We start from the raw sequence: 27,003 nt of genomic DNA, 5'->3' as shown, positions 1-27,003 counted from the left end.
AAAACGAAAGTCCTTGTTTTTTCTTTAACTCACGTTCTGGTCTTTGAGTGTAGAATGTGTCAAAAGGGGTCAGGGTTCATTAACATGGAACAGATGGTTGAATACCATCCGCTCATTGGTGTTACATTCCCCCTTTGTGGTCGGATGATGCCCTGTGGTCATTATCGGACAACACCCACCACCATGGTCGGATGGCAGGTGAATCCTGACAGTCGGGTAGCAGGTGTTTGTTAGGGCTGAGGACTCAACTCGATGAGGTCCTTATCCGTCTCTGGTGTGTTACCTTCCCTTCGGGGTTTCCATCGGAGACTTCCAATCCTAGTTGTCTTGAGTTTAGCTGCAGAGATTCGCATCTCGTTGAGTTTCCTGTATAGGACTAAGGCCACGCCAAGGGTCAGGGTGTGGCCGACGACCATGGAGATGCACAGTGCTGTGTCAGCTGCAGTCCAGGCTTGGACAACAGGTGAGGTGTTCAGGATGGGTAATCGAGACAAGGCTTGGAGGGCTGCGTCGACGGGAGCAATGTCAATGAGCTGAGGCCCGCCTTTTTCAATCCACAGTTCCAACTCCGGACCTAGGGTGAAGTTGTAGTTCTTGAAGAAGGATGGGATTTCTAGTTCTGATTGGTACTCTTCACTCGGAAGATGGTATAAGGCCAGATCGTCGAGGTGGAGGATGGCCCCTCGTGGGACTTGAATCCACATGCTCTGGTCGAGCAGATTGACACGGGTGGCTGTGTCATGCTGGTCGTAGGTCAGTGTAGCGGTACGTACTGGAGTGTTAACGAGCCATCTATCACCTACAATCTCAGCTTGCGTCTCGGTGACGTGGCTGCGAGGCTGGGCATCGGCAGGGCAACGCGTGTCGCTGATCATGGGTTGCAACCCGCAGATTCCATCAGTATTGTCTCTGAGAAATGGCTTGCTGGGGCAGAGGTAGTGAATGTCTTTAGTTAGGGTGCACATGTGCAGGTTTGGGGCTAAGTACAGCTGGGTGTTGCTGTCATGGTACGCCACCACCTCAGGGGTACGTATCTTGATATGAGTGTTATCCTTCCAGAACCCCACATTAACAATGTCTTTGAGTCTGTAGATTCGGCTTGACTCTATGATGGGTAAGTTCAGGAGGAAACTCATCTCCTTCTGCTCAGGATCCACGTAAAGGGGAATAGCACTACCTAGAGAGTAGGCAAGGTGGATTTGCATAGGATCAGTGGGTGTGGTGATGGCGGAAGCCAGCACATTTTGCACCAAGCTTAGGGGTATCAGGTATGGTGGAATTCTTCCCATGGCTAGACTGTCGATGGAAGAACTCACTTCCCGTAGCATGTCAGTCATTAATGCTGTGACCAGCTGCGTTTGGGCAAAGTCATTCTGGAACACAGTGAACAGCTGTTTCATGGAGTTCATGGTCTGGTTCAAAAGCACGCTGTGGGTGTTGAGAATGACCACCGTTCCTTTCAAAGTCTTTCCAATGGTTTGCAAGGATGCACTCTGTGTAGTGAGTTGCTCTTTTAGCTGTGGAAGTTCAGTCTGAATTTCAGCCACATGCCGTCTCACAGTGGCTATATTTACTGCATTGACACTGGACATACCGATGTTGAACAGAGTTCCAACAGCAGCGGCGGCTCCGAGCAGCGCTCCCAGGAAACGTTTGGGGCGGCGGTTGTGTCCACCTAGTTCCGCCTGGGTAACAGTCATCTTCTCAAGTTGGTTGAGCATGTGCTTGACATCGGCCTCGGCGTGCTGGAGGGAATCCTCTGTCCAACGGGCACCGGCCCAGCTGTACTGGGCTACTGCGCGGGGGTAGTGTGCTCTGTAGACGTTGCGGGGGTCGAGTCGAACGTATACTTTCTGGGTGTACGTCCGACAATTCGTGATCAGGAGTCCCGGTTGCTCTCTCAATACAATGCCCGAGGCAGGACCCGGTGTGATAATGTCTGATGACGGCTGGCCTCTGGTTGACTGGAGGCACAGGATGAGAATCCACAGCAGCATCCTGTTACAGGCCAGAGAGAGAGAGAGAGAGATGGGGAGGAAAAGGGAAAAGAGAGAGAGGGAACAGGTCAGTGAGGTTTGTCCCGGGTTGGATGGGACAGTCTTTTCGCTTCGATGGCGGCGGTTGGTGTTTAGCTTGCATTGGCCCCTCCCTGTCTTTCTCTGCTAGTGGCCACATGTCTCTTAATCTGGTTACGGTGGACCCATTTGAGAACTGGTTCTCTCGATCCCCGACTTAGCTGGATTTGGTACGCAACTGGGGAGAGTTTGTTCATAATCTCATGAGGTCCCGTCCAGTGTGGCAGGAATTTCTTTGACAGCCGCTGGGGGCCTGTCTGAGTTGGCGGGGTGAAGCGGTAATACAAGACCCTGTCGCCCACATTCAGTTCCTGGTGTGACGCTTTCCGATCATAGTATGCTTTCTGGCCTTCAGCGCTTTTTTGCAGGTGTTGCTGGGCAAAAGCAAACGTTGTTTTCAAGTGTCTATGGAGCTCGTCAAGGTACTGGAATGTGGTGTAAGCAGTGACAAGGTTGGAGTCTCCTGGTTGATACAGCAAGTGTAGTGGCAGGGTCATCTGCCGCCCAGTCATGAGTTCAAAAGGGGACACCCGTGTTGATTCCTGTGGGGTGGCTCTGATGGCCATCAACACAAGGGGTAGTTTCACATCCCAGTCTTTCTGATTAGCAGACACATACTTTTTCAGCATGGCGACCACCGCTCTGTTCGATCTCTCTACCTGGCCGGATGCAATTGGATGGTGGCTGATGTGTAGTTTAGCTTGTACCCCTAGGCATTTCCAGATCTGTTGCATGATCTCGGCCGTGAAGTGGGTACCTCTGTCTGAGTTGACTCTCAGTGGCAATCCGAACCGGGAGAAGATATGGTTCATCAGGAGGTATGCAGTGGTTTGGGCAGTGTCATTGGGTGCTGGCAGACACTCTACCCACTTGGTAAACTGGCACACCACCGTGAGGAAGTACTTGTTGCCTCTTGTTGATCTGGGCAGGGGCCCTACCCAGTCGATTTGGAGGTCTGACCACGGGAACGTGATCCCTCTGCGTTGCAGTGGGGCTCTGTGGTTTGGGTTTGCTGGTGTGAACTGGCAGCACACAAGACATTCTCTGACGTACTCTGCCACATCTTGTTGCATGCCGGGCCAGAATGCCACCTGTCTCAGTGTGTCATACGTGGCTCTGGCACCGTGGTGTCCAGCACATGGTGTGTCGTGGGCGTACATTAGCATTACCCCCTTTTGGCATCGTGGCACCACGAGCCGTGGCGATGTGCTGTCATCAGGTGCAAACCACAGAATGTCGTCTTGTACACGTAGCATGTGTCTGGTGTTATACAGGTGTCGGAGGCACGAGTCATCATTGAGCTCAGCTTCAGTGATAGGGTGGTTGGAGGGGTCAGAGAGGTGGTTAAGAATTGTCTTTATGGCAGTGTCAGAGGCTTGCATATCCGCAATGTCGTTGTTGGAGATCTGCGGAGTTAGCGATAGCGACTGTGAGGCGGGCACTGCCACAGGTGAAGGTCGTTTGCTGCGGGTTAATACTGCAACATCGGGGCTGGGTGTGGGTTCTGGGGGTGACCACACCTCCCCGTGTAGTGCGCCTGTTTTGGCGAGGGCGTCGGTTTTATCATTTAAGTCTTTGTCCAGCCCTGGTAGCTTAGAGTGTCCTTTTACCTTCTTCCAGTACACAGTCATATTGTGCATTTCGGTGATGTTATCACATTCTTGGAACAGGTGTTGGTGTTTGACTGGCTTGTTGTTTGCCGTTTTGAAACCATTCTGTTTCCAGCCGGTAAGGTGGCACACAAAACTGAGTCTGGCATAGTTAGAGTCTGTACAGATGAGGATTTCTCTGATGTCATGGGCTGATGCGATCTGCAGAGTTATGAGAATGGCTGCTATTTCTGCATATTGTGATGACTGGGGACCTAACTTGAAGTGTTGTGGGGAACATGGCTGGTCGTTGACCCACAGCACTCCTGCACCTGCCTTGAGGATGCCATCGTGGTTGTAGGAGCATCCATCGACGTAGGCTGTGAGCATGCCCTGACACGCATTCTCTTCAAAGTACCTGTGACAGGTCGGTTGTTGCTGTTGGGGTTCTTGCACGCCCATTTCTTCTGCAGATATGTTATCAGAACAGTTTTGGCATGCGGCCAGGCCATTGCCCAGGGCAGACTTGTGATTCTGTGCATACCGTGCCTCAACATTGCGTCCTTGGAGAGCCATTAACCATGTGGCTATGCGTGAATTGGTGACCACGCCATCTCGGATTCGCTGGCTGTTGAGGAACATTACTGGCTGGTGGCAAGTCTCTATGATAACTTTCTGTGCCCCAATGTAATTGGAGAATCGCTGAATGGCCCATACAGTGCAGAGCAGAGCTTTTTCACAGTCTGAGAACTTACACTCTGGTGGAAGCAGTGTCTTGCTGGCATAGGCAACTACTTTCTTGTCTTGATCATGCCGTTGGTACAGGCCAGCACTGAGACATTGGTTGGAGAACCCAGCTTCCAGGTAGAATTCCTTTTGTGGATCGGGGTAAGCAAGACACGGAGCTGTGCATAAATGTCTTTTTAGTTCTTTCATGGCGTGTTCTTGAGCCTCTGACCAGACGAAAGGGCAGTCCTTTTTTAGCAGAGCTGTCAGAGGTCTGGCAATGTCCGAGTAGTTTTCGATGAACTGTCGAGAGTAATTGCATACCCCTAGAAAACTCCGCAGCTCAGAGACGTTGGTGGGAGGCTTGATGTTTTGAATGGCATGAATGCGGTTTGACTGAGGTTCAATGCCTTGGGATCCGATGAGCAGGCCCACGTAGTTAACCTTAGTTCGGCACCACTGTCCTTTGTGGAGGGCGATCTTGGCTCCGGCGGTGGATAGTTGGTTCAAAACATAGTCTATTTCTTTCAGGTGGTCGGCCACCGTTGTGCTCTTCATGAGAACATCGTCTACATAGATCAGGTTGCCTCTCATTCTAGCGTCTGGGCAGGCTTTGTTCAGAAAGATGTTGAATTCAGCTGGTGAGTTGGCGTAGCCGAACGGACACCTGTTGAAGGTGAACTGTCTGTTGCCAAATGTGAATGCCAACTTGTGTTGGTCTTCCGGGTGCACCGGAATGGTCCAGAATCCAGAGGCCACATCAAGTGTAGAGAAGATTGTGGCTCCTCTGATTCGGGGTAGTTCTTGTTCTAGCTGGGTCATGGGCCATCGTGACAGCGGCACCTGTTGATTCAGTTTCCTGTAGTCAATGGTGGGTCGCCATTTGCCGTTAGGTTTGAGGACGGGCCAGATGGGGGCTGAGTAGGTGCTGTTGCATGGACGGATGACCCCCTTTTCAAGCATAGATTCGATGATCTCCTGCACTGGTTCGTGTGAGGCGATGGGAATCTTGTACTGTCTGACAAAAGTGGGAGGAGCATCAGGGTGCGTAGGGATGCGCACCGTGTGGAGGTTGGTGAGACCACAGTCTAGAGAGTCTTTGGCAAAGGATTCTTTGAACTTATACAGAACTTGTCTGAGTCCTTGACGATCTGTATCGCTTTGAAGTGCATTAGCGTCTTGTAGAATTTGCTGCACTTGAGATTCAAAACCTGGGTAAGGCTCCTCCATCGGTGTGTCATCAGTCGGGTTGGCATTGAGAGGTGTAGTAGGTTCATGAGCCTCACCGACGTTCTTGTGGGAGACTGTGTATATTGTGAGGTGTTCATCCTCGGTCAGCTCCGTTCTGCACACTTGGTCTTTAGGCACCGACATAACAGATGTGATGGCAATGAGTTTGAAGGGTGCAGTGAACAATGTACTGTCTGTACTCCCTTCGGGTATCAGTGCGGGTGGAATGGGACCAATGACAGGTAGTACAAGTTCAAAATCATGAAAGTCATGGCTTACTAGCCATCCCAGCCGGTAGGCCTTGGGAATGTTGATGTCAGTTGCCGTGCAGTTGTTGAACAGGATGTAGACTACACGAGATGACACTTCAGTGAGGGGTGTGGCTTCCAGTGTGAGTCCGAGTTCCACACATTCAGGTGAGGGTTGGAAGAAACCCAGCGTGTGGTTTAAGGTTTGACCCCATCGCATGTTGAGCCGAATAGCGACCCCTTTGGTGTAAGCTGGTACCACCGTTTCCTGTTCGTTGACTAAAGTGCAGACTTCTGGGATGGTCTGCCCTGATATGAGGTTGTCATGGTTGATGGAAACGTGTGGCTGCAAAGTCAATGGGGCCCATACAACTTCATTAAAAGTGTCCACATGAGCCTTGAGGCGAATCAAGAGGTCTGCTCCAATGTAAACATCGTGTGGCAGGTCCGGAAGGACCAGGAAATAATGAGTCAGGCACCGATAATTCCATTTCACATGCAAAGCGCAGATTCCTCTAGCAGAAACCATTGAGGATGGGTGTGAGTTCAAAGGGAAACGAGTGCGCTTGCTGGCATAAGGGAGGTCAGGTGTCTTCTCAGTGATTGCATTGTACAGTGACAGACTAATGGCTGAGTTGTCTGCCCATATGGCCAGAATACTGTCCGTTGTTGTTATATCATGCAGCTGCAGTTCGGTTTTGACCTTGGGGCAGTAGGTATCAGAGTCTTTAGTGGCCTTGAAGGTACAGAGGATCGAACTTGAGCCTTGGTTTGTTGTTGAGGCTGGATACCTATGGCTGGCTGCTGGGGTTCCCGTGACCTCTGTGACCCGACAGTCTGGCTCTGTGGGAATTCTCGTGACCTCTGTGACCTGACCGTCTGGCACCGTGGGAATTCTCGTGACCTCTGTGACCTGACCGTCTGGCACCGGCGACCTGTGTGGTTGGAGGGGAAGAGGTTCTCGCACTTGAGCCCAGACTTTCAGCTGTTTGAAATCTAGTAAAGGCTCAAAGCGATCAAGCAGGTCTTTCCCGATGAGAAATGAATAATTGTTCATTGGTGAGACATAAATAGGATGTACTAGGCTCATAGGTCCGATCGTCAGGTGGATGGGAGCTACATTTCTGAGCTGGATGTCATTTTGGCTGTATGACTGCACATTCAGCTTGCAAGTGTGAAAATTTAGAGTTCGATTCTGTCTCTGAGCTTCAAATTTGAGCTTATCAAATAGTTGAGCCGAAATCAACGTGAGGTCTGACCCTGTGTCCACAAGGGCTTCGAGTCTCATTTCCTTTTCTAAAGTGATGGTTAGGTAGAGTTTCCGAGCCACTCCCTTCTCGATCAGGTTCCCCAGGAGTTTTGGTGTTGGGGCTTGTGTGTTGATCGATAAGCAGTTAGGGTATGTTTTGTGTGTTTCGTTGTGGGTACAGATAACCAAAACAGCACTTTCTGGCACCTCAGTGTGTGGGATGATGCTTTCTTGGTCAGGAGGTGCAGACGTCAGCTGGACTGAGTGGGTGTTGCTATTGTTTGATGAGGCAACAGCTAGTTCAATAGTTCGTGGTTGACAAACAGTGTTCTGTGTGCTTGGTTCAGTTGTGGAGACGTTGGGAGTGGTGCTGGTTTCAGGCATAAGGTTTAGTCATGCGGTGTCTGGTTTATCCTTCTTGTCCTCCTTGTGAGGTTTCTGTTGAAGGAACTCTCTCAGTATTCTCAGAAGTTCTGCAGCTTCGGATGTGGCTGCACTTTCCTTTTTAGATGTGGGCTCAGCCTTGAGTTTCCAAGTATCACGTCGAGAGTGTTCCCCCTCCCGCCTCCCTGGGCTTGGTGTTCTGGAGGCTGGAGGTTGGCTAGTTCTGGGTCGCCGGCCGGCTTCCCAGGTGCCCCCCCCCTTTTGGTTATGGGAGGGGCGAGGCCGGTCCCAGGATATTCCAGAGCGGTCGTTCTGGTGCTTCGGACGGGCACCACCACCGCGACCGCGCTGCCCTCTGCTGGCTTGGAACGGTCTTGACTCTCGGTTGATGGGTGTATAACTGGGGTGCTGTTGGGCGCCCTCTAGGGTCAACTCTGAATGGGACTCAGAGACAGAGCAAATAGTTGGGTGTTTTACAGTCTTTTCTGACACAGTCTTTTGTTTGGTGTAGGCCTTATGTGCTAAATCACGTAACTGTTGCGTTGACATGCTACGCGGGCACGCTAACACTCCCAAATGGTGGCTGACAGTAGGATGGAGGTTTCGCAGAAACAAAGTTCGGAAGTTGACGTCTTCCTCCATGCCTGGTTCATTCCTTGCTCCGAAGTAGGCACGTCGCAGTCGGTTGTAGAAATTTGGTGGGGTTTCAAGTCGACCTTGCTTGAGGTCCATTGCGGTTACTAGCCCTTGGTCTGATTCTGGATCAGAGAATTCACGCACCAAAGCTTTTCGCAGTTGCTGGTAGTCCATTTTGACAGTCTCTGGTTGACGGTCTAAGAAACTGCGTACCTCACGACTGGACGTAATTCTGAGCAGGTACAATTTGTCCCAAGTGGTTACGTTGGTGACAGTTTGCAAGTGAAAGTCTATATCTTGTAAATAAGCGTGAATGTCGTGGCCTCCTGCAGGATCTGGGTTGAACGTAGGGATGTTTCTAGCCAGCTTGTCCAGTTCTTTTGGAGTTATGTGTCCGTGGCTGGTGACCCGGACTTTCTGGAAGGGTTTTCCTTCCCCCACTGCTGACAGGGGTTCGTGGAGGCTGGCTGGTGACATTTTGAAAAGCAGGCTTTCACCCCCTTTTCCAGCTCGAAGTTCTTGGCTGACACGCTGGGGTTCACTGGCCAGGGGAAACTCTGTGGAGTGTGTTTCCTCTTTCTGTTCACGTTGCAGGCTATAAGAATGTTTCAGTTCTCTGTGAACCATGTCAAGTTCATCTATTAGAGAGTCTTTACGCTGTGTAAGGTCGTGGATTTCAGCTCGGGCCATTTCCAGGTGATTTTCATAGGCCTTCACTTTAGCATCTCTTTCTTTCAGTTCGATTTCAGCCCTTTCAAGGAGAGCGTCACCTTGTCGGAGCTTTGCCTCGAGTCTCTCTCGGGTTTCTCTCTCCAAATGTTCTCTTTGGTCTGTGTCCAGACGAAGATTCTCCAGGGCATTTTGAAGTCTTTCCACTTCTTTCTGTAGTTCTGGATCTGTAGCGTTCTCTTTCTCGTGCTGGTCTTGGGTCTCGAGAAGTAGCTTATCTAGACGACTCTGGGTGTGGGCCTGATGCTGTAGGGCTTCCTCCACTCGAAGTCTCAGAGCCGCGGCTTCCTGCTCCAAGTCGTGGTTGCTCCTTTCGCTGATCCTTGCCTGGGCGATGAGGAGGTGAGCTAGGGTCCCTGTGATCCTGGCAAGTTCTTTGTGGGTGTAACTCTGCGTCGGATCGTTCGCCATCAGCTGGTCCATCTCAGTATCCAGTTGTCCCTGGCTCAAGTGCTGCAGGTCACTGGTGTCCTTTGGCAGGAAGGAGGTCGTCATCGTCTCCAGCCATGTCGCTAGCTGATCCCAAGGGACTGCGGGACTGGATGCACGCGACATCTTGGCTCACTGCGGACAAGAGAAGCACAACACACACACAAAGAGGCCAATGCAAGTTCGTTCTCTGGTTAACGAGCTATCGTACGGCTATGCCGTCTCTAAGAATTTTGGCTAACTGATGCAGACAGTTAGACAGGGAGGCGGGTCCAATTAGGGTCGGCCCAAAATAGAGACTTGACAGGGGATAGCCTCGTGGGTCACCTGGTGACACCGGCTGCTCGGTTGTCGCTCTACTACTTAGCTCTCCTTGGGGTCTCTCGGTGAACTGCAAGAAACAGAATCACAACAGCATGCAAAAAGGTGAAGATAGGAAAGAGCACCGTGAAAACAAAACACCAAATAAATTGGTCTGCAATGAAATGGAATGAATAAGAACGCTAGAAGTGTTAGGTAGAGAATAAAAAAAAAATTAAGCCTGCTGTTTTTCACAAGAGTTTCTGCTAGGGGCCTACAGCACGTGCGGCTAGGGGAGTAAGAGACCTAGGAAAAGGGTGTGGCTTACAGAGGAAAATGGACCAAACACTTAACATAAATATCAGGGGGAATATCTAATATTCTGCGCCTTATAATAAGTGGATAGGTTTTATCACTTTTGGTTCACCTGGTGGAATCCAGCGGCACGGTCAGCCTCCCTGGCGCTCCCAAACACTCAACCGCAGTGTCCCTGGCCCTCCGTTACTCTGACGTTGCGCCCTCTCAAACAGCTTGTGACTTTTAACACAACCGGCAACACCAAGATGTCAACCGCCAGACAGCACTACAAAATTGGGCTGTTCCCCAGAACCCTCTCTTTAGAAAAGAAAGTGGGCCCCGATTTAGCCCCCGGTTTAGGTACTGGTCCCAGAGATTGCGTCGTGTGTCAGCTGGACTGATTGATCACCGTTGGAGTGCCAAATTGCTGATGTCTTCCACTGCGTGGCGCAAACGAACAGAGATAAGAGGGACCGAGTTTCACTCACGGCCAGTGTTGGCAACGCCGGTTGGCCCCCTTGCTCACTGGAAACCTGAGATGACTGTCCTATCACCAAAGGAGTTCTACAATCAAATACACAAAGGATGAACAAAGGAAACTTAAAGTGAATTAAGGTTTGGTTTGTTTAATCATCAACTGAGTAAATATATATGTAGAAATGAGAGGTAAACAGCTTTACCTAATGATGATAAAACAAAACAAAAGCTTATGATAATGATGGTAATTATCAAAATAATCTAAGCAAAAAGAGAGAGGAAAGATAAACAACAAAAAGGGCTATATAGAATAAAATAAAATAAAAAGTTGAATAAAACTATAAAAAAAAAAAATAATAATAATAATAAAAATTAATAATAAAAAAAAATTAAAGAGGAAAAAAAAAAATAATAAAAAAAATAATAATAATAATAAAAAAAAATAATAATAATAATAATAAAATAAATAACAAAAGACAGGAATGAGCACGGGAGAAGAAGAAGCTGGTTTTCACCACAAAGGGGCGTATTCACTCTCTGTGGCTTAACCTGGTGGGCAGAAAACTTAATTCAAATTAAAAATTCAAAACTGGTTTAAATCTAAATTTAAAATAAGCAGGTGAGAAGAATTAATTGGAAAAATCGGAATAAATGCCCTATAATACCCAACGATAACAGTAATGTATCATTAATAATTATGAAATTAATCAGAAAGGGTAAAAGTAGATGAAGCAATTCAAAACAGAACCGAAAAGAAAGAGATCAGAGAGATGCAAGCTGTGAACTGACTTAACAGGTTACTGCCACTAGATGGCTTGCTCCCTTCTAAATGGGTTAATCAGTGGTTGGGCTGAGACACTTAATTTGCACTATTAAACAATTAAATTCTAATTCAAATCATGTTTGAACCAAATTCAAAGTAAATGTGAACAAAAACAGGCAAAAATTGTCTAATGCTGAAATAATATTCGCACGAGCAAAGCTGTTAATGCAAATAATTATTGATAATTTAGACAGCTAATTCAATAAATCACAGAGAGAAATAGAGGTTAGTAATTCGAGAGCCTTATCTGAAACGGCCAGAGATGGCACTCATGCAAGCTGGAATCAGAAGACAGGGCAACTTGAAACGTCTAAAATTCCCTCTGGTGTTTAGATAGCGGAATGACAGTCAGTTACACTATGATCTAATCTCTGTGCGCTCATCAGCGCTGATTCTCTGCATCAAAATCGCAACTCACAAACAGACAAAGGTTTTATGACCCTTGAGGTGCTAAATTAAACAGCGCGTGAGGCCGGAGCTTTTCTCTAACCAACACAAGACTGTTAATAACAGATTTTGTCCATCTGTTTTACCTCCCATAAACATTTAACAAAACAGCACTTATGATTTAAATGTTTTAGGTTTAAAATCGGGTAGCTAAGCCAATTTAGACCAGGAGTTTTTATCGTTTAAATTTTGAATATCACTGTGGCTCACCACGAAATTCAATAACGATACTTAATATGCAAGGCCTTTTTAACTGAATCAGAGGAACATCGCTCAGGTTCAGATTTACATATTACAATTAATAAAAGATTTCTTCATCTTTTAATTATTCATATGAAAATGTTGGTCTTCTCTTGACAGGAGACTTTTAACATTTACTGCAGTTTATTTTTATTAAAATAACAGTGACTATAGGTATTTTTAGAAACTGTTAGGCTGCTGTGCTGAACAGTTGCCTTTGTGCCAAATGAGTTCGCTCGAAGCGCGACTTAACTCACAATTCAAAAATGCGCATACATAATATTAACATCCAAAAATGCTCATGAAAATGAAAATGAATATTGCTCACAAAAACAAAGTTTGAACGCTGCCCAAATTTAACTCCACCATTTAATGTAGCAACAATCACTTTCTGGGGAATAATTAACTCAAATGAAGTGAATATTCATGAGTCTATGAATATAACGTGCTTATTGCTTACAAATATTAAATTACCCAAAGAGGGAATATTTAATCATTTAAAGGTAACCTTTACTAGAATTAATTTAAGTTACTCTAGACAATCTGTTCGTCCAGCGAACTGGAAGCTAGACTTCCTTATCAAAATTCAATAAAAATACCCTTCTTACAAACTCCAAGAAATATTAATCTTCTGATCAGGAAAAAACAATATTTTCTGTGTCTGTACTACTAAGATTACTGAAAATTAATTCATATAAAACAAAGCTCGTAGCGTAGATCACACGATTCAGGGACTTCGATCTCAATGAGCAATAAAACAATTCAATTCAAGCAAATTATAGGATTTAATAAAAACAGACTAAAGAGTACATAACTACAATTCACACGGAGTAAATATGAGTATATAGCAAAACGAAAATACAATTTAAACAAGGTAAATGAACAAGAATAATAATGAGATAAATGAGAGATAGAGATAAAGAGAGAGAGAGAGAGAGAGAGAGAGAGAGAGGAGAGAAAGTGAAAGTGAAAAGCAATCTCAGCGTGGCAATTTCAAACAGTTAACTTTGCAAGAGACCCCAAGTCATTGAATGATTTCACAAACATGGAATAGCCTAGACAACCTTAAACAGCAATTTTAGTTGCGATATAAGAAAGTACTTGCTTTGATCTGGCTCTTGTGCGTAGCTGCGCTCAAATTGTCCGGTCTGTGCGGCCTCAGCGTGGTTCTTTCCAGAGCAGATGATACGCGAGCTCGATGGTTAACGCGAAGGTAAACTTTGCCAAAAGATGACTAGACTTAAGTTCGTTTGGCTCGTGAAGGCAATTGAACGAAGTCAAATATCAGCAGACAATAAAGAAAAACTAGAATGAAACGAAAAGTAAAGAAGAATAACGGAGAACTTCTTGAAGTCCGGTTGCAAAGCTGGGAATCCTCTTTTCTCTCTGGCGGAATGCCCAGAAACACGGTTTCCCCGAGCTTTTACGTAACCTAGGTTCACGCCTAATTTTTGAGTATGAGCCAATGAAGTGTAAACAAACTGAGGCGGGAAAAATCTTCTTTGTTTGCTGATCTCCGCCCACTGGTCTAATTTATGGCGATGACAAAATTAAACATTTTTCTTAAGCAAGATCGTTCCTCTGAAACAATGCATCTTTTTGTAGTTTGCTATCAAGATTCGTTACAGTCGTGTTTTTACGATTATACAGACACTAAGAACTAGGCTTTTACCAGTCCCGTATCCGAAGATACAGACTTACTATTAACTAAATGCATCTAAAGTTTGCATTAAACACACAGTAACATTCATATATTCCATTATGCCGCATACATACATTTGAGCACAAAAAGGGAGACATTAAAATACATTTAGAGGTAGTTTAAGTAAAATAAGGTCCATGGGCCAGCAAAAATGCTTGTGCCTGTTTTTGAGTGTATGTGCGTCTGTTTCACTGGAATGTGCGATCAAGAAGGGGGGTTGTTTGTCTTCCCTTTTGAAGTTCGATATCGCATCTCTGGATAGTCTCCAAGGTGTTATAACTCTCATCCCCGCCAGGACATTGCCGTCATGGCGGCGCCCAGGGTGGTGAGTTATGTTGTAAGAGGGTTGTAAAACGAAAGTCCTTGTTTTTTCTTTAACTCACGTTCTGGTCTTTGAGTGTAGAATGTGTCAAAAGGGGTCAGGGTTCATTAACATGGAACAGATGGTTGAATACCATCCGCTCATTGGTGTTACACACATCAGCAGAACGATTACTTAAAAGGAAGAGCAGAGCATAAACACATGTGTAAGCTACCCAAAGGGAACCAAACACGAAACAATAGTCACTAGCCGCGAGACAAACTCACTGTCATCGTCATCCGAGTCGACAAACTCTCCGTTCTCTTCATGCTCTCTCTCCCTCTTATGTTCTTTCTCTCCATTCCCGTCTCCGTCCTTGTCTCTGTCCTTTAGGACCTTTTTCTCCCGGGGTGGAGGGGGGGTGATGGGGTAGTCGTGGAAACGAGGGAAAAAGTCGGAGATCTGTGGGATGGGGAGGATGGGGCCAGGGCACACATTGATGGCAAAGTGCTCCTGCATGGAGATCTTGACTGGGGAGGGAGGAGGAAGCACAGCGGGGCTGGGGGGACCTGCAGCGAAGGGAGGGGTGGAGGGAGAGGGGGAGGGAGAGGAGGATGGAGGCAGGGGGAGATGGGAGGAAGGGTTACTGGGAGGGAAATGGGAATGGGGCGGAGGTGGTTTGGAAACGCTCATCAGGACCACTGGAAAGAACTGTGGAGAGAAAGAAAGGACTTTTTAAAACAACATAACTGTAACATATTTTTTTTAATTTAAGAAAAAAATACTGTGCATGTTGTGGTCTACCTTGAGTTGTTTTTAAATGTGCTTTATTATTAAATAATGAAATGAAATGTATTGAAATAAAAACAAGATAACATTGACCCATGTTACCATCCTTTGCTTCCTTCTCATCCCATTAACTGCAATCAAAAATCATCATATTAATGTGTTTTTGTTTGTTTGGTCTAGTTTTTCATAATTCTTTTCTTATTTTCAGATAATTTTGTTTTTTAATTAATTTTTAGGTTTATTATAAGCTTACATTTTTCATGTTTATTTTTTTTCTTGTTTTCAAAATAATAATAATAATTATATATATATATATATATATATATATATATATATATATATATATATATATATATATATATATATATATTCCCTCTTCCCTTAAAATAAAGTAATAATAATAAAAATAATAATAATTAAGTGACCTCCCTAAAAAAAAAAAAAAAACCTTACATTTAAATTACCCCTAAATTGTCAATTTCATTATACTTTCACTGTGGAAAAAAGCAGCTTGGACTGTCTGCTAGATGTCTTCTTTGATAGCCCGTAAAAAAAAAAAATCGAAATACATGAGTGGGAGTAAATCATTTGAAGTATGCCTTTAATTAAAAATCTCTTATCTTACACAATTGCAACCCATTTGGTGGTGCCAGTTTTTGTCCGGAGCAAAACTAAAACAAAAGTTTGATGTGACAAGTGAAACAGAAGAATTCCCCACAGCCTCTGATCCAGACAGATAAAGATGTGTGACAGACTTTCTGCAGATAATATCTTTCATTACCAGTAATGTGGCTTTGATTACACTACCTCCCTAAGGACAGGGATATAGTGTCTGTTTCATACGCATCCTCTTCTGTGCGTTCTATCTCTGTCTCACACATTCTCTTTCAACCTGTTTTTCACATCTTTCCCTGTAGTTCGTAAGATTCTTGTCTCGTGAACTAGACTGTCTAACAAGCCAAAAATAGAATATGCATGAAAACATTTTGTGATCGTTAGAAATGCCACAAAAATTAATGTTACCTAAAAGTCTAAAAATCAAACACGCAACATGTTGCCTGGTTTTAGTTCGCCTCTTACATAATTTGACTAAAAATAAAATGTTGCACAAAAAAGCATCTTACAATAACATCACAACCAACAATAACATTTGCAGATGTGTGGCAAGACAGTTATTTCAACACTTTCATTCATACACACAAAGAGGCTACTGTTATGCAAAAACACTATCACGCACACAAAGGCTGTCGGGATGAATAACATACACATGTTGGCAAAGCACAGAGACACAGCACATGCAGACTTGATCAGAAGCGCAAATAAACAGCTATTAGTAGGCTACACAATCATTAAACCCGACTTGAAATGTGTTCACTCATGAAGAAATACACCTGCAGGCAACATGCATGCGTCTGGACACAGACACGCTCACACTAACAGGTGGTCAAGCTGATACATAAACCTACATTATCAAGTGGACAAAACAAAATAGGCACTCGGACAGATATATACACACACTCACCCACCCAATGATAGTCTTCATCTGTTCATGCACTCCATCTTGTCCTCACTCATGGTCTCTCTCACACACACTGAAGAGAAACTACCGTCGTTTAGTATCAATATATCCTGCCTCGTTCTCTGTCCCTCTCTCTCTCTCTCTCTCTCTCTCTCTTAACTCGTTTCTCGCTCTGACTCAGTTGTGACGTTTTCTTGAAATTCTCTGCGCACCGCGCTCACTGGTCTGTCACTCTCACCGTGTACTGCTGAGATTTAACAATGAGGGAGAGAACACTGAAAAGGAACAGAGAGAGAGAGAAACGGAGGACATACGAGAAACTGAATAGCCATAGTGAGTTCAGGACATACGAGAAACTGAATAGCCATAGTGAGTTCGTAAAAAGATGAGAGGAAGAAAGGACTGCAGAGAAGTTATAGTATGTACAGAACACCGGGGCTAGTTGTCACATGTGAATATTTTTGAAGTCACTTTCTGTATAGATATATATTTAAAGGAATAGTTCATGTTTATAAGATTTATTTACTCACTCTGATGTTGTTCTGTATGATTTTCTTTTTTTGTGTGTGAAACAAACGATATGGTGAAATTGAATGAGGACTGGCGCTGTTAACGTCCAAAATGACAACTGTCACTACCATAAAAGCAGTCCATACGACTCATGCACAATATTCCAAGTCTCCAGAAGCCTCGTGGTAGCTTTGTGTAAAGAACCAATTAAAATGTAAGCTATTCGCCGAAAATCCTGCTCTGGCTCTCCTGTGGCGTTGATTCGCTTCGTGAACGAGTCATTCTTTTGAATCAATTTTTTTAAGGTGAATTGGTTGACCCAGTTCAGAAAATAGGACTAAATGGTTTGTTCAAACGAATCGAAATGATTCAGAATCTGTTCGAACCTGCAGTTTTGATAGCTTATTAAATGCTAGCGGTAAATCGATTATGAAACACAAAATATTTAATGACATGTAGCCTATGTTTTTCATTGTGATTTCACCGTGTTTACTTGTTAACATTATTACATAAATTATTTTATTATTAGATTTTAAATTATTATATCATACATTTTAGCCTGCAGGATAAAATTCACACACACACAAAATCTATTCTAATTTCAGACAATTTTGAACTAGGTATTTAAAAACCAACATTCAAAATTATTATTCATATTTCTGATATTTCATATTAAGAATTAATCATTAACCCAGTTTAGGTCTACATCATCAAAACATTCTGTATGCTGTTAAAGAAAGAGGAGAAAGATGTTTAGTCAGGAAAAAAGTATCTAGTCTAAAAAAAAAAAAAAAAAACTGCACAAAACCCTCCGTCATCAAAGCTTTACTGCTGCATTGGCTGTGGAAACAATGGATACAAAAAAAATGCATCATGGGAGCTTGTACGTGACCAGTTGGTGCTGAGATATGCTAGAGATATACTCATAATTTACTGTTCTGCCTTCTCAGGAGTTCTGTCAAAAAAATGTATGTCATGAAAATCATTCTCAGTTTTAAAATATTCCTGTTGTCACAAAGTAAGCTCACTTTCTACACAAAACATAAAGTGTTTTATTTGATAAATCATTTTACTGTATCACTGTGTTTAACCATTCATTTCACAACTGGTCTTTTTTCTTGTTATTTGAGATTCTGAATATACAAATATGGTTCCAAAAAGGGGGGTTATTAATAGACTTAATATGGTGTTTCATAATACGCTTGCATGTGTCTTTAGTAAAGATAGAGAGTGTGAATTACAAATTTATTTTAGTCCCAGATGTGGCATATCTTGGCTCAGTTTAGTAGGAATCCTGCTGAGGTGCAAAAATGAACTTTGTAGGGTTCTGTATACCTCGAAAGACAAACTCACAGAGGAAGAGAGGGACAATGAGAGACAATGCTACACCAAAAAAAATAAAAATAATAAAACCTGGTTATTCTGCAAAAAAACACTGGTTAAACCTTCGTTTTTCACTTTTGGCATAGTCGCTAATTAGTGCTCAGCTAAAATCAAATCATTAATGCGTGTGCAAAAATAATTAGCTATTAGAAAAACATTCAATCCTGCTTTTGAGATGAAAGTGGTGAGCTGAAGGTCACCTTGTCATATAAAGGTCAACCGTCATAATTTTAGTATAATTGTGCAATAGGCTACGTCTCATGGCACAGGAACCACACAGCATTCAGATGTATTTCTAAAATCCCTAGCAAAAGTATGACTCATAGCTAAAATCCCACACTGCACTGAGAAATGCACGTACATAAATACAAAATAATACAGTGTGTTAATAATAAATTATGTATGAAAATCTATTTATGCTGCCTGACATAAAACAAACACAATGAAGGATGGGCCTGCTCAAGCAAAGCGGTTGCCTCTCATTTAAAATATATTTATCTGCTTGTCTTTTATATTCTGCATATTCATATCAATGATGATGATGCATATTCATCAGTATTCGTGAGCATGCTAGATAGAGCCATATACGCATAAACATAGAGATGGTTCGATGGCTCTCCCTCACTTTTTAGAAAGTAATAATCAGTGGCTGTTAAACCAGTACAAATAACCTGTCATCCTCCATTACAAATGCTTTGGCCGACCTAGTCTCTACCCTAGCATGGTACACCGAAAGAATTCACCTTGATTTAAATGCACAAACTGAAAAAGGTTCTCACACAGATATATTTATCTCTCGGCTCTCTAAATACACTGGGAATAGATGGATGTTCTTGCCCTTGCACATATGTCTCTGTCCTCAAACGTGCAGCTTGCCTGTTCTCTTCTTGGGTAGTTGATCCTAAAAAAAGGATCAAATCTTTTATTCCAAGAAAAAATGATTCCGCTCTAACATTCTTGAGTGTCATGGCTAATAGCCTGTTCATTTTTTAATAACCCACCTATTACACATTCTAGAAAAGCCTTAATAGCTAGTAGCAGTGGTTTTGATTCATCCCGGTGATTTTGTTCACAAGCAACTACTTGTTTAGGTTTTAAAATCTCAAAACAGAGTATTTTCGGAAAACAGAGAGCGCTGTGTAAATGGTGTTGTGCTTAGTTCACACCCGCACTGTCCCATTAGTTTTCCGTTTTTCATCTTGAGGTATCCACCTCTGTCATCATTCACCTTCACATACTGATAACACGTCACAGTCCCTGTCCATTTGAGACTTCGAATGTCCGCTCTCTCCGTTTTGCTCTTTTTCTCTTCCATAATAGACAGGCAGGTCCTATTAGCCCTCTGCCAGTCTCATCTGTAGTCCTGACAGCCAGTAAGCGCTGCTGTGCCAAATTCTCTCTCTCCTCAGTTCAAGTCATATGACTTTTCTGTTCAGTTGTGGGGGAGATGAGCTAGATTCCAGTCACCCAAATGCCTCACTAAACACACCAGCGCCGCTCTCTGAAAAGCTGAAAGCGCTATGTGGGATCCAACAACAGTCAGAACTCATCAACAGCATTTTAAATGGAAGCATAAGTGGTTTGTTGAAAAACTTCAAAGAAGGGTTGTAATAGAACGGTCAAGCCATGATTTGGTTTTTAAGGGTTTGTACTATGTGGCTGTGAGGTATATGGCAATATTTGATGTAACTAATATTAGATAACATTTATTTTTTCATAATAAATATTTTGCATGTAGTTTTATGAACTTTTGAGAAATTAGAGACTATTCATGGAATACTTCTGTATGTGTGTGTGTGTGTGTGTGTGTGTGTGTGTGTGTGTATATATAATTAATCCATGCTTTCAATCAACCCATTCTACCCTTTTATCATTTGGACTGATTCATGGGTCAGTATTATACTAGCAGTTGGCAACTAGTGAGTGAGTATTATGAGTGAATATGTGAATCATTCACAAAGATTAAAAAAAAAAACATCATAACAACTCTACTGCCGTACTGATTTTAACAGTATGGCAGTTAAACAATTATAAATATTAAATTGGTCAATGTAACTTTTTCAAATGAAGAGTAAGAAAACAAGACTAATGCAATGAAAAAAAGAGTTTATTCATTCAGACAGACGGCAATTGATTAATTCTTGAAGATGCTGCAAGTCTGTATTTACAAAGAACAAACCTATCATTATTTTAATAGAACATGTTTTTATAATAATGTATTATTTGGACAGATTCATTCATCCAGAATTTGGAAGATATTTCGTTCATACCGCAGGACTTTTCAGGGTCGAGGAAAATAAATCACAGAGCAGCAAGTTTCTTTCACGGCTTTGAAGTTACGTAAGTCTCACGTAGCTGTGTGCAGTTATGCAGTATTTATCACAATGCATACTCTGTCTGTCTGTCTGTGAACTCTTCTCTCAGGGGTTTAAATTAGTCCTTCTCCAGGGATAATCCTGAGCTGGGGACTAACCAAGCACAGCACTCACAGCTTGGTGCCAACTCAGCCACTTCACATTTCCAAATGACCCAATTTATCTCTCCTCTTCATCTTTACCCTCTCCCCCTTGCTGAATATTCTTTCTCTTATACATCATCCTCTTTTCAAACCTTTTGTCCTTCTCTTGTTTTCACTTATTATTCCTTCATTCTCCTCCTGTTACTCCCTAATGGGGCCTTGCTTTTCATATTGTTGACATGTCAGGTTAGTTTTGCTGGAGAAGCTGACATGGCTATGATTGATAGCATAATTCCCCTTCTTTATAATATATATATATATATATATATATATATATATATATATATATATATATATATATATATACAAACCATAGAGAAAAATGCACACAGTATGTAGACATGCAGTGTACAGGTTAGCCCTATTCAACATTAAGGAATATATCGAGAAATGAAGCATGCCAGATATTACCTCATGGGCAAGACAGTAGACTGGATTTGAAGGTTACTGTTGTATGAAGAAAAGATAAAAATGCAAATATTAAGAGAAAAAGACAAGAGGAGGGAAGAAAGAGGGATAAAAATTAATAACATAAATAGAGACATAAATCAATGCTACCAACAGGTTCACAAAAAAAAATATATATATATATATTACTTACGCAAAAACAACAACAACTGGATGGAAAGTGAGAATTTGTGCAAGAACTAGAACAGTAGAATTCAGGCAGTCATTAAGGAGACAATTACAAAAATATTCTAGTTCATAATACCTTGAATCACTATTTAATATACCAATGCACTTATATCAAAATTCTGGCTCATACTGATAAGCCTGTAATTATTTTCATGTCATTTTAATGGTAGAGAATCGATAAACAGCTTAAAATTCCACATTACTTCACAATACTTAAAATTTAAAATCAGTTGTTTTAAATACTAGAAATTCATTCAGGAATCACAACATTATAATGTACAGTATAACAAGAATATACATTTTTTAAAGAGCTGCTAAAGGTTACATTTAACAGTGTTACTACTTATAATTAACTTTTTGGTGATTTACGGTTAAGTTTAGTTGAGCGTTACATGACAGCAAAGTCAATCTAAATGAAAAAAGAAGAGAAAATGATCATGCACAATGAAATATTAGCCAATAGAAAAAATATATAAAAATGGTAATCATTCATTATCATGGTATTTACTGTATCACTACAGTATCTGATATCACCAACATTCATCCACAGTATTTTCCCAGTATGCTTTTGTAAGGGACATGTTAGAAAGTAAATATAGTATAATATTGAGTAAAAACAGTAATATTGTTAAATATTGTGTTTTCTGTTTTAATATATTTTAAAATGTAATTTAGTCCTGTGATGGCCAAGATACATATTCAGAAGACATTACTCCAGTCTGCACGGTCACATAATTAGAGAAATAATACAATGTGTATGACAGTGGTCTGTTTGTGTGTGCGAGTGCTGGATCTATTCATGCATCCCTTCCAGTGTGAAGTCGACGCACTACCAGCTTGAGACATCTTATCTTTTGATGTGTCTAGCAATTTGAAAGCCATGTTTAAAGAAGCAGAATGCTCCCATTATGTGCTTATGCAGAATCATTAGTCATTCCGCATTTTTCCATCTCAAAAATATATCTAAATTACGGCCTATGCTCTCAATGTCAAATGCAGAAATGTTAATCCATGCATTTATGACTTCAAGGTTAGACTACTGTAATGCTTTATTGGGTGGTTGTTCTGCACGCTTGGTAAACAAACTACAGCTAGTCCAAAATGCAGCAGCAAGAGTTCTTACTAGAACCAGGAAGTATGACCATATTAGCCCGGTCCTGTCCACACTGCACTGGCTCCCTATCAAACATCGTATAGATTTTAAAATATTGCTTATTACTTATAAAGCCCTGAATGGTTTAGCACCTCAGTATTTGAATGAGCTCCTTTTACATTATACTACTCTACGTCCGCTACGTTCTCAAAACTCAGGCAATTTGATAATACCTAGAATATCAAAATCAACTGCGGGCGGCAGATCCTTTTCCTATTTGGCGCCTAAACTCTGGAATAACCTACCTAACATTGTTCGGGAGGCAGGCACACTCCTGCAGTTTAAATCTAGATTAAAGACCCATCTCTTTAACCTGGCATACACATAACATACTAATATGCTTTTAATATCCAAATCCGTTAAAGGATTTTTAGGCTGCATTAATTAGGTAAACTGGAACCGGAACACTTCACATAACACCGTACTTTCTACATCATTAGAAGAATGGCATCTACGCTAATATTTGTCTGTTTCTCTCTTGTTCCGAGGTCACCGTGGCCACCAGATCCAGTCTGTGTCCAGATCAGAGGGTCACTGCAGTCACCCGGATCCAGTACGTATCCAGACCAGATGGTGGATCAGCACCTAGAAAGGACCTCTACTGCCCTGAAAGACAGCGGAGACCAGGACAACTAGAGCCCCAGATACAGATCCCCTGTAAAGACCTTGTCTCAGAGGAGCACCAGGACAAGACCACAGGAAACAGATGATTCTTCTGCACAATCTGACTTTGCTGCAGCCTGGAATTGAACTACTGGTTTCGTCTGGTCAGAGGAGAACTGGCCCCCCAACTGAGCCTGGTTTCTCCCAAGGTTTTTTTCTCCATTCTGTCACCGATGGAGTTTCGGTTCCTTGCCGCTGTCGCCTCTGGCTTGCTTAGTTGGGGTCACTTCATCTACAGCGATATCGTTGACTTGATTGCAAATTAAAACAGACACTATTTCAACTGAACAGAGATGACATCAATGAATTCAATGATGAACTGCCTTTAACTATCATTTTGCATTATTGAGACACTGTTTTCCAAATGAATGTTGTTCAGTGCTTTGGCGCAATGTATTTTGTTTAAAGCACTATATAAATAAAGGTGATTGATTCCGGAACATCACACCTAAATTCTAATCTATAACAGTCCCTGTTCAAAAATATACCATGCATTACCCCCAGCCCGCAGGGATGAAAACACTGCTACCCACTGCACGCTGAAATTTAAACATTCTCACGTACTGCACAGTGTCAATTTTGCTATTTCTTGTATGCAATGTTTGCAGAATGAATCCACATGCCACACATTCTCAGACCCACTTAACTGTACACTGTCATTTCACTGAATATGGAGTTTATGTATTGGCATTGGCAGCAGGAGTTTAATTCGCTGACTCTGGTTATGTTTCTCAGTTTTAAATGGTCCATGTCTATTGGGAGCTCACACTAGAATAACATTATTGCTTGACTTGCCTTTTGGTTGTTTCAGAGAAAGAAAGAAAAAAAGTTGCGAGGGAGATTTGCAATGCAAAATCAGCCCTTTTTAAAGCACAGTAAGCATAATCGAGCATGATAGACTATGACGGCATATCCCAGCCGGCACGCTCACCTCAACATTCACCAAGCGATTAGGAGAGAAAATTGAAAAAAAGGTGAACCTCTTTCTTTTGACAAATGCCATGAAGGACAGCAGGCAAGAAAGGAGGCCAAGAAAACTTCAATAATGACTCTTGCTCTCTTGTTTCAGGCCTGAACGTTGACAGACAGCATTCTGACTCGTTTGCAGTCGATGTCTGAGAAAGCTAATTTACTAAGACGCCATGAATTGCTTTCTTATGCTAATTATAACTTATGATATATCATAACAGAAGTACATAAGCTTTTGAAAATGGTTGGCATTGTGTAAGCATGCATAATATTGAAATAATGTGAACCAATGACCTTTTCTAAGAGTCTTGAATACATTAAAACCATCTGGCATAAGTATGCTGAAGGGAATTATGCATAACGTACAGTAGGCTATAGAGCACATTACTTTGCATGCATTCACATATTTTGTAAACATTCTCGTAGCCCTTTCCTAGCCTTGGAGCTAAAGAAACACACAGAAGAGGTGTTTGTGTTCTTTTATTTAGCTGCAAGCATGAATTTGAGATTTAATTATGCTACTTTTTATTATAAAGCCTTATTATGGACTTTAAATTTACCCCGGTTGTAATACAATTATTTATTTATTTTTATCTTAATTAAAATGTTTAATGATTATCTTCGATACATAGACTGGTAACAATATGAGACTCTGCCCTAGGGTTAAGCTCTCTGGTTTAATTAAAAGTCCATGCAATGATGTGGCCAAACAGTTCCTATATAAATACATGATCCAGATCTTTGTCTTAATGACAGCCGTTCATTAGGACCTTATTATGTGCAAAAGTTTGAGCTTATTTATGTCACGGTTTGGAGCTGTAATTACATTCATGAACCTTGCAATCAGCTGTCACTGCTGTGTCCCGAGTCTGTTCACACTTTATGAACAAAGTTAGAATCAATCTGATCTCCGGCTGACTGGGTCAAATACTGAATCAGTTCACAGACACAATGCAAAGGGGAGACCAGAGCTAGCCATCACACTTTTTACCCAAGATCAATTTCCGTACAGACGCATACATTAAATTCTTGGCTACAAAAAGGCTATTGATCATCACTATCATTGGCCAGGAAAAAGAAAACAGTTAATTTAACACCATTGATCTTTTGTGACAACATGCCCCAATAGCTGGCAATGTTGTCACACTATATGCTGTAAACTTTCACAATGGGACCAGCCCTTTATAGGCTTATAAAAACCGTAAAACAATTATGAAAAACAAATTCAGAAAACATTACGTAAGACTTGACATTTAGACAAAAAGCCACCTTAGAATTACAAGGTTCCATCTGCATTCTGAGAAGTTTTGAGATATTGAGCTTATATACTTTGTGTATATATATATATATATATATATATATATATATATATATATATATATATATATATATATATATATATATATATATATATATATTAGGGCTGTCAAATGATTAAAATTTTTAATCAAATTAATCAGAATTTTCAGTGGATTAATCATGATTAATCACTATTTGCAATTACACCTGAATCCTAACCATTTTTTTTCCTGAAATGCATACCAAAAGATAAATAACAGGACACAGATACATAATTTTCATGTATTGATTTATCAATCTGTGGTTCTTTTTTTTCTGAATTTCAAAAGTTTAACTTTTACTTAGATCAAATTTACCTGAGCACTATATCAAACCATGCCATTTAACTATTGATAGTGTAAGAGTTTTAGGTGAACCAGTAGTTAAATATAGCCACATATCTATGAAATTATGCATAGAGAAACACAAACATGCTCCACCATCACATAAGCAGCACTCTGGGCACTCTTGTTTTTGGGAGGTGTTCATTTGCTCTGCCACAATACTTTAGGATCGATATTTTCACGTTCTGAAGGCTTCAAGTGCCAGTAAAACCAAGTAAAAATGCATATGCTTTTCCAAACAGCTGTAATATTCGCTGGATTACGTGTAGTCGCTCTGCGCATGCGCAGTTTGAAACACAGGACGCTATAACAGGAAGAAGCTCCAGCGTATCAACTACCAAAGTCGTCTCTGTTTATCGAGCTTGGCATGAATGTATTTGAGAGTAAATGGGGTAAAACCTTAAGCTTCTTCTGTGTTTTCGTCGTGGCGCTCGCCGCTGTTTTTTACTATCTTGAGAATTCAGAGATCGACTAGACTTTTCCTGACCTGAATAATTTGTCACACTGCGCATGCGTGAAATGCGTTAAAAAAATTTGACGTAATTAACGACAAACAACTAATTAACGTTGTTAACGCGCTATTTTTGACAGCCCTAATATATATATATATATTATATATAAGTCCCCAAATACACAATTTAAAAACATAACAATGTAAATAAGCTGTCACAGAATAAGAATATGTGAATAACAGATCACCATGGTGGCAAAATAACCTTACTAAAAATGATAAGAAAACAAGAGACAGTTATTACAAATACTGTTGTTATTGTTAACAAAATATTCAAATTAGTTTTCATCAATTCAAATAAAGCAGAAATAATATAAAAAATTTCGCCTTGTCAACTAGCTGAAAAAAAGGTAAAATTTAAATTAAATCTAAACAGAAATATTTATCGAAAATGACAAAAGCACATAAAAAAGACCAAAATGAAAATGAACACTGAAAATAAAAAGCTAAATCAAAATATGAACAAATACTATACATAATAAACTTTAAAAAATACAAAAAATAATATTAGATATAAAATAAAACAAATGTATGACCTCTGACTTTTTACATAGAAATGTGTATGACATAACCCTTTGTGACAACTAACCCCTGTTGTTTTATATCCATACTGGTATGGTAAGTTATGCAAGATTCAGCTACATTTTTTAAGTCTGTTTAATATAATGTAAATTTAAATGATACAGCCAATATGATTATACTTAAACATATAAGGCAACAGCTGAACTTTTTATGCCGTGCAATCACAGATAAATTCAGAGTAATGTGTCTGTTCCAGACAGTCACAT

General features: G+C 41.5%; 3 protein-coding genes across 4 annotated transcripts; all 3 read right to left on the bottom strand.

The window, feature by feature from the left end:
- LOC113049252 (uncharacterized) lies at positions 1 to 13,043 on the bottom strand. The gene is made up of 2 exons (XM_026211429.1): positions 12,985 to 13,043; positions 1 to 1,998 (listed from the first exon to the last, which is right to left on the bottom strand). Exon 2 carries the CDS (start codon positions 1,995 to 1,997, stop codon positions 231 to 233), a length of 1,767 nt encoding a protein of 588 aa, XP_026067214.1. The 5' UTR covers position 1,998; positions 12,985 to 13,043; the 3' UTR covers positions 1 to 230.
- Positions 6,249 to 10,084, bottom strand: LOC113049251 (uncharacterized). The gene is made up of 2 exons (XM_026211427.1): positions 6,773 to 10,084; positions 6,249 to 6,688 (listed from the first exon to the last, which is right to left on the bottom strand). Exon 1 carries the CDS (start codon positions 9,419 to 9,421, stop codon positions 7,511 to 7,513), a length of 1,911 nt encoding a protein of 636 aa, XP_026067212.1. The 5' UTR covers positions 9,422 to 10,084; the 3' UTR covers positions 6,249 to 6,688; positions 6,773 to 7,510.
- Positions 13,044 to 13,934: 891 nt separating the features above from the next.
- LOC113049253 (vegetative cell wall protein gp1-like) lies at positions 13,935 to 16,395 on the bottom strand. 2 transcript variants are annotated; one of them, XM_026211430.1, is made up of 2 exons: positions 16,194 to 16,395; positions 13,935 to 14,593 (listed from the first exon to the last, which is right to left on the bottom strand). In XM_026211430.1, exons 1-2 carry the CDS (start codon positions 16,212 to 16,214, stop codon positions 14,114 to 14,116), a joined length of 501 nt encoding a protein of 166 aa, XP_026067215.1. In that variant the 5' UTR covers positions 16,215 to 16,395; the 3' UTR covers positions 13,935 to 14,113. The 2 variants fall into 2 exon arrangements, with proteins under 2 accessions (XP_026067215.1, XP_026067216.1); XM_026211431.1 differs by having other exon boundaries at positions 16,198 to 16,384.
- Positions 16,396 to 27,003: the final 10,608 nt, after the last annotated feature.

The sequence above is a fragment of the Carassius auratus genome, chromosome 30, assembly GCF_003368295.1.
Source record: "Carassius auratus strain Wakin chromosome 30, ASM336829v1, whole genome shotgun sequence".
Classification (NCBI taxonomy): Eukaryota; Metazoa; Chordata; class Actinopteri; order Cypriniformes; family Cyprinidae; genus Carassius; species Carassius auratus.
This window is presented reverse-complemented; position numbering and strand designations above follow the sequence as displayed.

What these genes read in the sequence shown, in the direction of transcription:
- LOC113049252 (XM_026211429.1), bottom strand. Translation starts at nt 1,997, where the DNA reads ATGCTGCTGTGGATTCTCATCCTGTGCCTCCAGTCAACCAGAGGCCAG.
- LOC113049251 (XM_026211427.1), bottom strand. Translation starts at nt 9,421, where the DNA reads ATGTCGCGTGCATCCAGTCCCGCAGTCCCTTGGGATCAGCTAGCGACA.
- LOC113049253 (XM_026211430.1), bottom strand. Translation starts at nt 16,214, where the DNA reads ATGAAGACTATCATTGGGTGG. An exon ending in TGAAGACTATCATTGGGTGG is followed by an intron (nt 14,594 to 16,193) that starts GTGAGTGTGTGT and finishes TTCTCTCCACAG; the next exon opens with TTCTTTCCAGTGGTCCTGAT.